The sequence below is a fragment of the Canis lupus genome, chromosome 4 (genome assembly GCF_003254725.2).
Source record: "Canis lupus dingo isolate Sandy chromosome 4, ASM325472v2, whole genome shotgun sequence".
Lineage (NCBI taxonomy): Eukaryota > Metazoa > Chordata > Mammalia > Carnivora > Canidae > Canis > Canis lupus.
The window spans coordinates 39,833,614-39,847,034 of NC_064246.1; the positions used below are offsets into that span (position 1 = coordinate 39,833,614).

General features: G+C 47.9%; 1 protein-coding gene across 6 annotated transcripts in view; it reads right to left on the reverse strand.

The window, feature by feature from the left end:
- ERGIC1 (endoplasmic reticulum-golgi intermediate compartment 1) overlaps positions 1-13,421 on the reverse strand; it is a 105,189-nt gene that overhangs the window by 7,459 nt on the left and 84,309 nt on the right. For all 6 annotated transcript variants that reach the window (XM_035715144.2, XM_049109133.1, XM_049109132.1 and 3 more), the window contains 2 exons: positions 8,983-9,083; positions 6,407-6,529 (listed from right to left, as the gene is read on the reverse strand). In XM_035715144.2, coding sequence (XP_035571037.1) covers positions 6,407-6,529; positions 8,983-9,083 — 224 coding nt within the window. The remainder of the gene's footprint in view (positions 1-6,406; positions 6,530-8,982; positions 9,084-13,421) is intronic.

Here is a 13,421-nt window from a genome sequence, read left to right on the forward strand (position 1 = left end):
TTTGCCTTCTTCTTCAGTCTTTCCAGGTACTACAGAAGTGGGCCGATCCCCATTTCATGGATGGGGAAGCAGAGGCTCAGAGAGGGACTGTCTTGTTCAAGGTCTCACACAGCTACCCAACAGAGGAGGGTGATGAGAATCCAGGTCTGGAAGGCTGCAAAGGGCCTGCTTATTTTCTGTTCGACCAGTCTGTTTCACCCCCAACTGGAAGGCTCCCCGTAGTCCCTGTCTTCATGAACAGATGGCTTCTTTGTATTTCCTTTCTCAGTTCTGTGAAGTTTTACATATCAAATGTCCTGAAGTAAGGGGACCCCATCAACAAAGTTTATGAAGTAAGAAGCTGTGTAGCTGTAAAAATAAGTGTAGTTTGTAAGAGAGCTCGCTCTGTTCCAATATTCCTTATGTGTCTCAGAGTCTGTCTTCAAAAAGCAAGCACCAGGAGCTTCCATTACGCTGAGAGATCTGTGCAGACCCAGTTGGAGCAATCTGTCCCTGGTACACAATTCTCTGGGAGATCTAGCTCTGCTCAAAAGTTTGGAAAGATTGGAATGAAAGTTTTTTACCCATTTCCAGCCCTGAATCACTGAGCTGCTAAGGTGGGCTCTGCGCTACAACCCCCATAATAGAAGCTGTTGTGGTGTGGGGGTGGACCAAAGTGTATACCCCTCCATTGGTCTGCTCAGTGTTTGACGCCTGCTTATCACCTGCCTGCAATGCCCCAGGTCTGGAGACCAGCGATGATGAAGACCCTGCCCTGCCTTCCTGGAGCTCCTGGTCCAGGTACAAGAGACACACCAAGGGAAGTCTGAGTAGGCGACATTTGGGTCCAGCTACAAAGCTGGTCTCCCCCCTACTAATATAGCCTTAGTGGGTAAAACCTCCCTAGTTTTAAGCCTGTCTTTTCAATTGTTTTATTTATTTATTTATTTATTTATTTATTTATATTTATTTTAAAGATTTTATTTATTTATTCATAGAGACACAGCTAGAGAGAGAGAGGCAGAGACACAGGCAGAGGGAGAAGCAGGCACCATGCAGGGAGCCTGATGTGGGACTCGATCCCGGATCTCCAGAATCACACCCTGGGCTGCAGGCGGCACCAAACCGCTGCGCCACCGGGGCTGCCCTATTTATTTATTTTAAAGATTTTATTTATCCATTTGACACAAAAAGAGAGCACAAGCAGGGGGATGGCAGAGGAAGAAGGAGAAGCAGGCTCCCTACTGAGTGGGGAGCATGACATGGGGCTCGATCCCAGGACCCTGGGATCACAACCCGAGCTGTAGGCAGACCCTTAACTGACTGAGCCATCCAAGCACTCGTTCTCAATTGTTTTTACTGTCTCCCCTGCATCCCATCTTCCACCCGAGTACCTAATGCCTTTTGCCTATGGCAAATCCTTGCAGATGGCTAAACAGCTGAGTGAAAGGTAATCAGATTTGGGCAGGAACATTTGTGAACCACCAGCCAACCAGTCTTAGATGGATAGTTGTAGTTGATGTAGGTTGGTTTTGTTGCTGTTGTTGTTGTTTTTGTGGTGTGTGTGTGTGACAGTGATTTTATCACTCATGCTCACAATATCACTTTGTTTTCCTGCTGTAACATTTCCTCTTCATTTCCAGTAGGGAGTCACCATATCAAATCATCCTGGTATCGGGGACTCTGTTGCTGGAACATCTTTGAGGGCCTTTGTTTTGGAGGATGGAGGCTCCCAAGTTAAGTGGTGGTGGTGGTGGTGGGGTAGGGGACGTAACAGAATGAGCTCTGGGGTCAAGCCCCAGCCTTGCCATTTACTGACTATGTGACCTTGGATAAGTTTCTTTACCTCTCTGGGCCTCAGTGAATTCATACATAAAACAGGAATAATATCATCTACCTTGGAGGGTTCCTGGGAAGATTAAAGAAGATAATTATAAGGTCACCCAGTATGTAGTAGATGCTTAATGAGTGTAGCTATACGATCACTTCTTCAAGCAGCTGTCTCTTGTACATTTCTGAGTACCTACACCCAGGCTAGGCTCTGTGCATGCTAGATGCTGCGGACACACAGGGGCATCAGGCCTGGAGCTCATCATTATCAGGCCTGGCAATTCTAAAGTGCACGCTAAAGTTTGGGGGGATTATTTTCCTGGCCAGGAGCACCTTGAGGGCAGGGATTATGTCTAATACAGCTACACCTGCTGCCCAATGAGGCACGCCACTGCCAACTGGTACTTTCTGGTAGGCAAAAACTGTCATGGCCCAACTGTCCCAATTTGGTACTTTTTCACTTCTGGCTGTTCCTGCCTAATAGAATAAAACACACAAGGAAAGTGATGTGACACTCCTGAAGTCATCCAATCTGTCACCACAACCCACTTGAAGGCAATCCCAGAAAAGGGGCTTCAGCAAGTGGCAGGGGCAGGGGACACATGTGCGTGTGTGGGAGGAGGCACCTTGAAGGGGATCACTTGCCTGTTGTTAAATACCATGTGTGTATTCCTTTAGTGGTGGAATTTTCTGGAATAGCACAAAGTGGAAGTCTGAGCAACACGCCCTGGGTGCCCAGATGGAGAAGCTCTGTACAGCCTGGTGGAGACTTCCGGGAGGAGGGATCCTCCTCTGTTCAGGCTCAGAATGGCCAGGTTCTTGGTCAACCATGAGCCCTAGAGGGGTAACCTCGAAGAAGCCAGGTACTTGATAGGCACAGATGCATCAGGGAGGCCCCACTGGCCTCTCCCCTCCACACCCCCTCAAACTATACTCCATCTCATTCCAGCCCACCCACAGCTGCTTCTGCAGCCCTGCAGCCGCCACATGACGACATCCTGGCCTCTGGCCTAAGCCCTTTCTTAAGCAGCCCCTGTGAGGAGCTATTTGCAGAGGCCCCCATTTGGGGCTTGGGGGTTTTGCACACAAGTGTTTGATTTTAAAAAGGAGAAAGAGAAGTCACAGCAGGTGCCTCCACTTCCATCCTGGCCCCACCCCAGCCTGCTACGGCTCCTGGGGGGTCTTTGTGCTGTGTGTGTCTGCATGTGAGCGTCATCCCTACATCTGCCGCCTCGTGACAAGGGCCTTTGAAGCTCCACAATGATGCCATCTGCCAGGGACAGCCGGTTGGCTCACTTGGGGCTGACCCCATGGTTGCCAAGGCAACCGTGATGGTGGCATGGGGCCTTCAGGAAAACCACCAGGCTAATGATGTCAGGAGGTTCACTCAGCATGGTCCATGCTCAAGTGAAGGTGGAGGGGGCAGAAATGGAGGTGAGGCTGATGGCCAAAGACAGGAGGAGAAGGACATGGAGGCAGGGAGGTATCTGGTCCTCTGGGTTATAAAGGATAAGCTCTTCCCTGTGACTTCTTGGGATCTCCAGCTCTTAGAAGCCCATCCCCATTAAAAGAGGCCACATGGCCTTCACAAAACATGTTATCGTTGGGCACCTCTGCACATACTATTCCCTGTGCGAAGACCCTCTCTCCTCCACTCATCAATCTAGAAAAATGTCTCCCCATCCTTCAAGACCCATCTCTGGGTTTTCTTCTCCAAATTTTCCAAACAAAAGGGAGTCTTTGCACTGTGCACAGTGCCTGGTGCACAGCTCCAATGGAACCCTTGCTGGATGGGACTTCATTTCTCTGCATGTTCACACATCTTCCCTACCAGCTGGGAGAAGTATAAGGATGGGGATAAAGTCAAATTCAGCTATCTTTGTTGCCCAGCACAGGGCCTGGCATGTAGTGAATTCTAGCAAAAGTTTAGAGAATAAATGAAGTTGCTGTCATTTCTCAGTCACTTGCTACAGGATTTTCACACTCAGAACCTCAGCTATGTGGCATATAGGAGCAAATAAGAAGGGGACATGAAGATCCTTCTCAACTCTACAATGAGACAGGGGCAAAGGGGTTTCTCTGCCATTGCCAGTGCCACAGACTCCAGGGCCTCTGAGCAGCAGACCACACCTGCACAAACATACCTACTCATATCTTAGTTTCTGTCTTACTCTGGGTATGCACTGGGGTAAAAAAACAAACAAGCAGACTTGGGGTGCTACCCTGTAGGGCCTTGGGTAAAATCACTTGCTCACAAGTTCCCTGGCTTTTGGGTTAAAGGGTTTGTACACCAGCTTTTGTGCACCAGCTGCCCCGCCACAGTGGCTGACCCAATCCACCTGGTACCAGAGAGCGTATGCAGGTCCCCTTTGCTGTGTATCCTCTCAATCTCTATTGTGGTGGATCTTTAATTTCTGCCAGTCTGATAGGACTGAATTGGGTCTTATATTTTGAATCAAATTCTTCCAATTTCTAGGGAACTCAGGTATCTTTTTTCTTTTCTTTGTTTTAAAGATTTTATTTAATTATTCATGATAGACACACACATAGAGAAATAGAGAGAGAGAGAGAGAGAGAGAGGGAGAGAGAGAGAGGCAGAGACACAGGCAGAGGGAGAAGCAGGCTCCCTGGTGTGGGACTTGATCCTAGGACCCGGGGTCATGCCCTGGGCTGAAGGCAGACGCTCAACCACTGAGCCACCCAGGCGTCCCTCGGGTATCTTTTCTTTCTTTTTTTTTTTTAATTTTTTAAAAAATTTATTTATGATAGTCAGAGAGAGAGAGAGAGAGAGAGAGAGAGGCAGAGACATAGGCAGAGGGAGAAGCAGGCTCCATGCACCGGGAGCCTGACGTGGGATTCAATCCCGGGTCTCCAGGATCGCGCCCTGGGCCAAAGGCAGGCGCTAAACCGCTGCGCCACCCAGGGATCCCCCTCAGGTATCTTTTCATGGCCAGTATGGTCTCTTCCATGAATGGTCAAGTCCTCACCCATTTTTCTTTCTGGTCACTTAACTTTTTCCTACTGGTTTGTAGGAATTCTCTCTCTGTAAATTCTGAAGATTATTCCTTTCTTGTGTGTGTGACAAATACCTTTTTCTAATCTGTGTTGGGTGTCTTAGCTTTATGTTAGGTGCCCTCTGTTGCCTAGAAGTTTCAAATTTGTATGGAGTCAGAAAGCAGCAAAAGTCTGTCATGAGGCTCATAGAAGCACGAGCGTTCTGACACCCTTTGTATCCACATGGCTTTCTATCAGGCAGAGAGCTTCCCTTTGATGGTGTCCTTTGAGTCCCATGAGGCCTGGGAGGCAGGGAGGGTAGGGACTGTTCTTGCTATGTAGTGGATCATAAGATGGAGACGTTTTGTTGCAGACATCTGACCTTTTGCCTCTTAAAATCCACCCCTCTGTTTTCTAGTAACTGACCCCTCTTTTTTCTATTGGGGAACCCCACTGCTCACAATCTTTGTCCTCATGATCTGACTGGGGCTGGCCAACTAGGTTGCTCCTTTCATTCTCTAGGTCACAAGATTGGAATGGGAGCTGAGTGAGGCCAGTGACCGTACTATCTTATCCACGACTCAGGTCAAATTACCGAGAAAGAAGCACTTTCTACTAGTAAATTCTATTTGAAAATGAAGCCAGTATAGAGAAAAACAGGAGAAAAAAAAGTCCTATTCTTGACAACATTTGTGCCTAGATCCAGCCATGCTTGAGGCTTAGATACCCCTCAAGCCAGCTGGATGTTAGGTTGTATCTTTTCTGTAACAGAGTCCTGACTAATGCAAATCTAGTGAGAGCTAGGAATGAAAGATCCAGGATTAGACCCCTGAGCTTGAATCACTATTAAAAATATGAAGAGGTACAAAAGCATAAGGGCCTGTAGGTCTCAATTTCCAAATCTGTGAGGTAGGGATAATCATCCTATCTCCTGCATCTCAGCTGACTCTGGCTTACCAAACATCTCTGGGCCTCCTGGCTGAAGCAGGGTGCCGTGAGCCTACTGTTCTGCCTCCAAGAACACTTTGAACGAAAGGCCAGGAAATAGCATCCTTGATAGAAATACTCAGCATCAAAGAAAAATGACAACAGCTCAAAGCTGCCCCACAAAAAAATCAGACTTGATGGAGACAATGGCAAAGAGAGGAAAAAAAGAGAATAAATTTAAAAATCAAAGAAAAAAAATCAGAGAACAAGCAGGCAGGAAAGAAAGTAGAAACCTGACAGCAGCAGCTATAGCTAGAAAATAGACACAGAAAAAAAAATGAGTTAAATCTTCACTGTAAAATTTCCACAGAAAAGGATAAACCCTGCTAAACCCATAAGAATAAAACCTGGAGAGAATCATGAACATCTCATCGAGCCATATAAAAATCTGCTTAACAAATTAAATTGATTCAGTGACATTTCCCTTTGGAAAATATTTTCTTGATGAAATGCCATCAATATTGACACAATTCTGATAATATTTCTAAACATCCTAGGGATCACAACCTCCTGTGTACAGCCTGAGATCCTAGCCCTGCAGGCTGCCTCCTGTACCTTTGAGAACCAGTAGGGGTGCCAGGAGAAGGAGCTCATGGCAGGTGCCTCACCTACTTACCGTGGTGATGAACCTGTACAGAGGTTGCCGTCTCTCTGTGTACTTGACCGTGATGGGGCTAAGGTCATAGCGGAACCAGATGGCAGGGATGATGCGTCCTGTATGGCTGTAGGCTACGTACTCCTAGGGTAGGGGAAGAGAGATGGGGGATGTGAGAACCAGACATACAAACCATGGCTCATGGGGGGGCGGGAGTTGGATTGCAGAGGGTCCCCTGGTGACCCACAAGAAGGGGCTTTCTTCTCTCTCTGGCCTGGAGCCAGACTCCACCGGTTCCTCTCACCCCTTCCCCTGGAGGCTCTGCTGTCAAGCATCTAGAAAGGGAAGCATTGCTGAGGATATTTTCAACCCCTTTGGCTGCTTGAAAACTGATTGTATGACCTGAAAGCAACACCAGAATTAGGTGTAAAAGGACTGGTGTGATTTGGGCTTCCCCAGAGTAAAAGCCTATTTCCCCCTCTAACTCCTGGCCGTGAATCCATTCATTCACTCATTGATTGTTTACTGTTTACACCCCTCTCCTGGGTGCTGGCCCAGTGCTGGCTGCTGGGGACCTTGAGGGCAGGAAGCTCTGCCCCATCCCCAGAGATGGGTCACAATCTGGAGAAGGGAATGGATGTAGAAGAGTATTTGCAACACTGCCACGTTGTCCATGCTGTGCCATAGAGGCCTGGGGTGCTGGGGGCACCAGCAACAAATGACTGACTTTCCCCTAGGCCGGCTGGAAGGCTTAGTGGGGAGGGGGTCATTCCAGGCTACATCCTGAGGTGTATGTATGTGCGTGTGTGTGGGTGTGTGCAAGACAGATGAGTATAAAGGCCATATGGGGAGTGGGCATCTTAAAAGAAGGAGCACACAGAACTGGAAAGACAGAGGGACCCTACCACAGACTTCCTGAGATGGCACTTGGCTGGTGGGATTAAAAGGATGCTAATGAGCTGAATTAATATGGGTCCTCTCTGGTTTGGGCATTTGCTGGAAACCTCTGGGCTATTCTCATTTGTCCACAACAACTGTAGACCCGACTAAGCCACAGGTCACCCCCAATCTCAAATGCTAAGGCCCAAGCTCTGACCTACCTGGCCTGATGGCCCACCGCTGGCTCTGATGGGCACAACCCACTTTTTCCCGGGGCAGGCTGGGGCCAAGGCCACAGAGAGAGCTGAGCCGGCTATTCTGGCTGCTGGGTCTTTGCCAGAGCCTCAGGGGAAGAAGCCTTGGGCAAAACAAGATCAGCTTTCTCCAGGGAGAGCTGATGGGGCAAGGTGACTGTCTGGGTCACAGCCCAAGCTGAGGGATAGAGGAGCAGAACTAGGTACCATTTATCCCAAAGCCTCCTTTATGGAAAAAGTGTTTTTTTAAAACATTGCCTCATTTGATAGCCATCTTATGAGATGGGCACCATCCCCATTTTACAAACGTGTAAATGGAGGCACAGGACTGTTGTGCGACATGTCCCAGGCCACACAGCTAGCAAGTGACTGAGCCAGGTCTGAATAGGCATTCTGTGCCAGCCTCATCTTTTCTGCTCAAACTGCTTCCATATCCCAGCCATTAGATGCTGTGAGCACCTGACAGTTGCAATGAGATGCCCTTCAACAGACAGTGAGGAAGAGAAACAGAACTCCCTTTGGAAAGTGACACCAGAATATTAATCAGCACAGGTAGATCCAGGCAGTGGGACCTCAAGTCACTTGAGACAGACTCACCAGCCCCTGTTCAGGCTGAGTGGGTGATGTGAGCAAGAGGCCAGGCTTTGGAGCCAGAGGAGAACCCAGTTCTAACCCCCCACTTGGCTGCTCTGTAGCTCTACGACCACCTCTCAGTGCCAATGATTGTGTCATTGTCCCCAAGTCTGTAACATGGGAACAATCACAGCCCCAGTCAGAGCTGTCATGACTGAAAAAAATGGTAGAAGTAGAGAGCTTAGCATAATATCCAACCCATAGTGCTCAATAAATGGGAGCTACTATTCTATTATTATCATCACCTGTAAGTGGTTTGGGCAGCCCTAGAAGAAAAAGGATAGCCCTGGAAATAAAGGGATCCACTGGAGGAGCCTCAACTAACGTGTTCCAAGCATTCACGTCCATTGGCAGGGTCATCTCCGGGGAAGCTAGAGGCTGTCCCAGCTTGAAATGATGGTTACTCATCCCTTTCTGCTGGCTCTGACTGTGCTCTGCTTCCCATCAAGGCCTACCTACTTCTCTGTGACTTTGAGTACTGGGGTCCTAAGACATTCCTGTTAACCAATGGTCATCTGGTGATTTTGGATAAAGTGCTTGCACCCCGAGTGTGAGAGCATCTGCTGTGTGTTGACCAATCAGGGTCCTGAGTCTGCAGGACTGGGGCCAGACGCAAGGCTCTTTCTCAACCCCATCTCCTGGTTAGATTTCCTCCCCTTGACTCGGAGAATGTCCTCTCATCTTTACCCAGGGACAGAGCCTGGCCAGAGCAGCCCCACAGGAAAGGCCCCCTCAAGGTACCCAGCGGGGAATCGTGCTGAGATACTGTCCTTTCTGCTTATGGCCAGCAGGGGGCGCAATTGCACACAGCTGTGCCAACAGATTACGTACCTTGTTGGCCACCGTGTACTGGTAGGAGTACCGCTGCTTGCCACTCTTGTCCTCGTACACCGTGGGCACGATCTTCAAGATGTAGTCGTGGGAGGCGAGAGCTGCAGGAAGGACACAGCAGGATGAAGCAGGGGGAGAAGCACTGCCCAGCTGGCAAGTCTTTCTATGTCACTTCAACGCTAAACCTACTCGGTGTTGTAGGGGGGCTGTTCCAAATTTTCATCACCAAACAACCTCTCTTCATTTTCTCCCTTGGATATTAGGAATTGAGAGACTCCATCTTATCAGGATCTTTATTCCTGTACCATATGGGATAATTAAAATTCTGGAAATTACCCAAATGGCCATCAACAGGGCAAACATTGAAGAAGGGGTCCTGGGAGAAGCCATTGTCCAAGAGGTATTGTAAAGTGAAAAGAACCAAGTTACAGAACGGAGTGAATACCATGTTTCCATGTCTGGGGGCAGGGAAGACTCACTCTCTATATGCAAGAATATATAGAATTTGCTGGAAAGATACCCAAGAAACCATTAGCCGTTTTAGCCTCTGGGAAAGGAAGAGGGCAGGTTTTCATAAAGATCACATTTCACTTATACCCCAGGTCCTGTATGAAAATTGTTGCTTTTGAAGCAAGTTGGGTTTAAGTTTTCTCTAAAAGAAAGAGCCCATGATGGGGTGCCTAACTAGTTCAGTTGGTGGAGCATGTGATTCTTGATCTCAGGGTTTTAAGTTCAAGCCCTGTGTTGGGTGTAGAGATTACTTAAAAAAAACAAAAAAAACAAAAAAACAAAAACTGTATATATTAAAAGAGCCCACAAACCAGAAAAGTTGCATTTATGAAGAACTGATTGATTTCTTTCCCCATTTTCAATTAACGGGAGATCCATTTTCCCTCCACTTGGCCCTATCCTATTCCACTGTAACTCTTACCCACCACTGCTGGATGGCGGGAGGCTGTGGAGGGCAGGGACAGAGCCTTACTCATCTCTTGTCCCAGAACCCTGGATAGGCCTGGCACAGAGTGGACAGTAGCAAGTGCTTCCTGAATGAATGAACGGATGGGGGGATGGCTGGTCAGAGGCATGAATGGAAGAACAGATGAATCAGCTTCTGATAAGCATGAGGTAAGTGGAATCAAACACTAGTTTGACAGGATGCTGGCCCAAAGCTGCTGCCAAATATCACCCAGGAAAGGTCTGAATTCCCTTGGATCATGCTTCTGGGATGCTAAGAGAAGCTCAAGGACCCCTCAGCTATTGTCTTCTAGAATGTCAGGTCAGGGGTCATGGAGCTGAAACCACACAGAAATTTAGTCTTTTGTGTTCCAATCCTGGTCTACTGGCTCAATCAGTTCTGAGTCCTTGGACTCACTTGCTGTAAGAGGTTAGAGGATACAGAATTCCTGCTAATGCTGCATCGTGGTAAGGAAAGGGTGGTGCTTCCTGAACTGTCTTGAGATCTGCCTCCCTCTGAAAACCTCAAAAAGGCTCAGGGATAAGCCCATGAAGACCCCAACATCCCTCTGCTCAAGCCCACAGTGGTCCTCAGGTGTCAGGAGCAGGAGAATCACTCAGGATTTAAAAGACAGACACTTGGGCCTCAGTCCTGCTCAATGGCTCTGGAGTGGCTCACAATCTGCATTGTAAACCAGGGGCCCAAAGATCATACTTGAGATACAGTGCTCCAAATGCCCATTGCCCCAGGTTAAAAACTTGAGGGAATGAAAGAGTGAAAGCCTTATGAAAATCAGACCTGTAATAGTTCTGTTAAAATCTGTACAAAATACGGATGATCATAAAGAGAAAAAATAAACAAAAAACACCCACAAATCCACCATCCACAAAAACCCATGGATTTACATTCTTGTGTATAAACTGCTAGGCTTATATTTATGTTTTCCTAAAATTAAATCATGCTGTACCCCCCCCCCACCTTTTTTAAAAGATTTTATTTATTCATTCATGAGAGACGGAGAGAGGCAGAGACACAGGCAGAGGGAGAAGCAGGTTCCATGCGGGAGCCCGGCGGGGACCTGACCCTGGGTCTCCAGGATCAGGCCCCGGCTGAAGGCGACCTGACCCTGGGTCTCCAGGATCAGGCCCCGGCTGAAGGCGGCGCTAAACTGCTGAGTCACCCGGGCTGCTACCCTTTTCTAAGAACTACACACCACAGATACCAGCACAAGACACAGAAAATAATAAGCTCCACTCTGTTTTATTTGCTGCAATATACCCTAGCACTGTGCCTGGCACACAGTAGGTGCTCAGTTAATGTTGCTGCCTGACTGCCAGCGAAGTTTGACACATCTGCAGGTATCTCACAGCGCAGCCACGTAAATGCACCCAACCAACCCCCATGGCTAGGCACTGACGCTGCTCCTCATTTTCACTGTCATAAACAATGACCTAATGAACATTATTTTCCGCAATTTTTGCATACTCTCTTAATTATTTCCTTAGCTTACTCTCCTATGAGTAGAAATGATGACTCGAAGGCAATGACCACTTTTAAGGCCTTTGATACAATTTGCCAAATGCCCACTAGAGACACTGCACATTCTAATTCCACCCACGTGGATTCCTTGCCGGTGGACCCCTCCTAGGGGCTGCTGCCCTGACCTGATCCAGGCAGGCCCAGGTACTTTTTTGTGCTCACAGCCCCCTTCTCTGCTAGCATCTCATTGTGGAAAAATTCAAACACACACAAAAATGAGGAATCATATAAAGAACCCCTCTGGCATCCTATTCCCCAGTTTCAACAATTAACAACACACAGTCAATTTTGCTTCTTTTGCTTCATCCATACCCCATCATTCGCCCTACCCATTTTATCTTCAAGCAAATCCCAGACGTCACATTGATTCATCCACAAATATTTTAGTTATGTCTCTATAAGAGATAAAGACTCTTAAAGAACAAAACACAACAAGTACAATGCCATCATCACCACAGCTAAAACATTCAGTATCACTCCTCAGTATGTTCAGAGACTGGTCTGGGCTAAGGAAAAATAGTTGACTAGAAGTGGGCGTTACTTTAATAAGGGCCAGCTCGGGCCTCTCCAAGGTGGTGGCATTTGAGCTGAGACCAACATGACAAGAAGCAGCCCTCAGTGGGAAGGTCTGGGAGCAGAAAAGGCCCATTGGGGAGACCAAGCTTGGAGAGCTGAGGGAATGCTAGCCGGCCCTACCCCTGGCTGCCTGTGTCTGATCTAATGCATTTTTCTTTCTGCAGAAGCCAGCCTGAGTAGGCAGGATTTTCTGCCCATACTCTCTACTGGTGGACACACTCTGGGTCCTTCCTAGCTCGGTTCTATGTCAGTATCAGGTAGCTGAAGAGTCCCTGCTACCTGCTGGCTCAGGTGGATGGCCACCTTGGGGTGACATGCTGCCCTTCCACAGAACCACACCAACTACACCAACATCGGAAGGATCTGCCTCTGTTAAATCAGACGCTTGCTGGGATGCCTGGGTGGCTCAGTCAGTCAAGTGTCTGCCTTCGGCTCGGGTTGTGATCTCAGGGTCCTGGGATCAAGACTGATCAGGACCCATGTCGGGCTCTCTGCTCAGCAGGGAGTCTGCTTCTCTCTCTCACTATCCCTCTGTGCTCTCTCCCTCTCTCAAATAAATAAATGAAATCTTAAAAAAAAAGAAAAAAGAAAAAAGAATCAGACATTTGCACGAAAATGAAGAGGCACTGCTACATGCTCCTCCACTGCTGGAGGCAGCACCAATGGGCATGCACACAGGGGTAAAGCCAGGGGATAATGTAAAGCAAATACCATAAATATCACAAGCATTGCTGTGATAGTAAAAAACTAGAAACAGACATTTTCCATGAGAAGACAATGCCTTAATAAAGCATGGCAGAGCTGTTAGATGGGCGGCTGTGCCTCTGGCACCACTGGAAACAAGGTACAAAAACTGGTCATGTAAAGATGTCCAGGACAAAAATCAGGAGGTAAACTGCTGTCTACTGGCTTTGAGACAATGACTTCTGCTGATAGACAAGGGTTCATGGGGATGCGGAGAAATGACAAATGTGACTTGTTGAGGGTCGGGGATCGGTCATGGAGAGAGACGTTCTCTTTTGCTTGAATTTCTGACCAGCGGAGAGCAGAATGCATTTTAAGAAACAACGAGAAAAGCCTTGTGGTTAAAAAGGTGAGCTCAGGTGAGGATATAAGGAAAGACGGGATCTCTGGGTGGCGCAGCGGTTTGGCGCCTGCCTTTGGCCCAGGGCGCGATCCTGGAGACCCGGGATCGAATCCCACATCAGGCTCCCGGTGCATGGAGCCTGCTTCTCCCTCTGCCTATGTCTCTACCTCTCTCTCTCTCTCTGTGACTATCGTAAATAAGTAAAAATTTAAAAAAAAAAAATTTGTTAAAAAAAAAAAAAAGGAAAGTCAAGGTCACCTGTCCTGCAGGATCCAGCGGTGA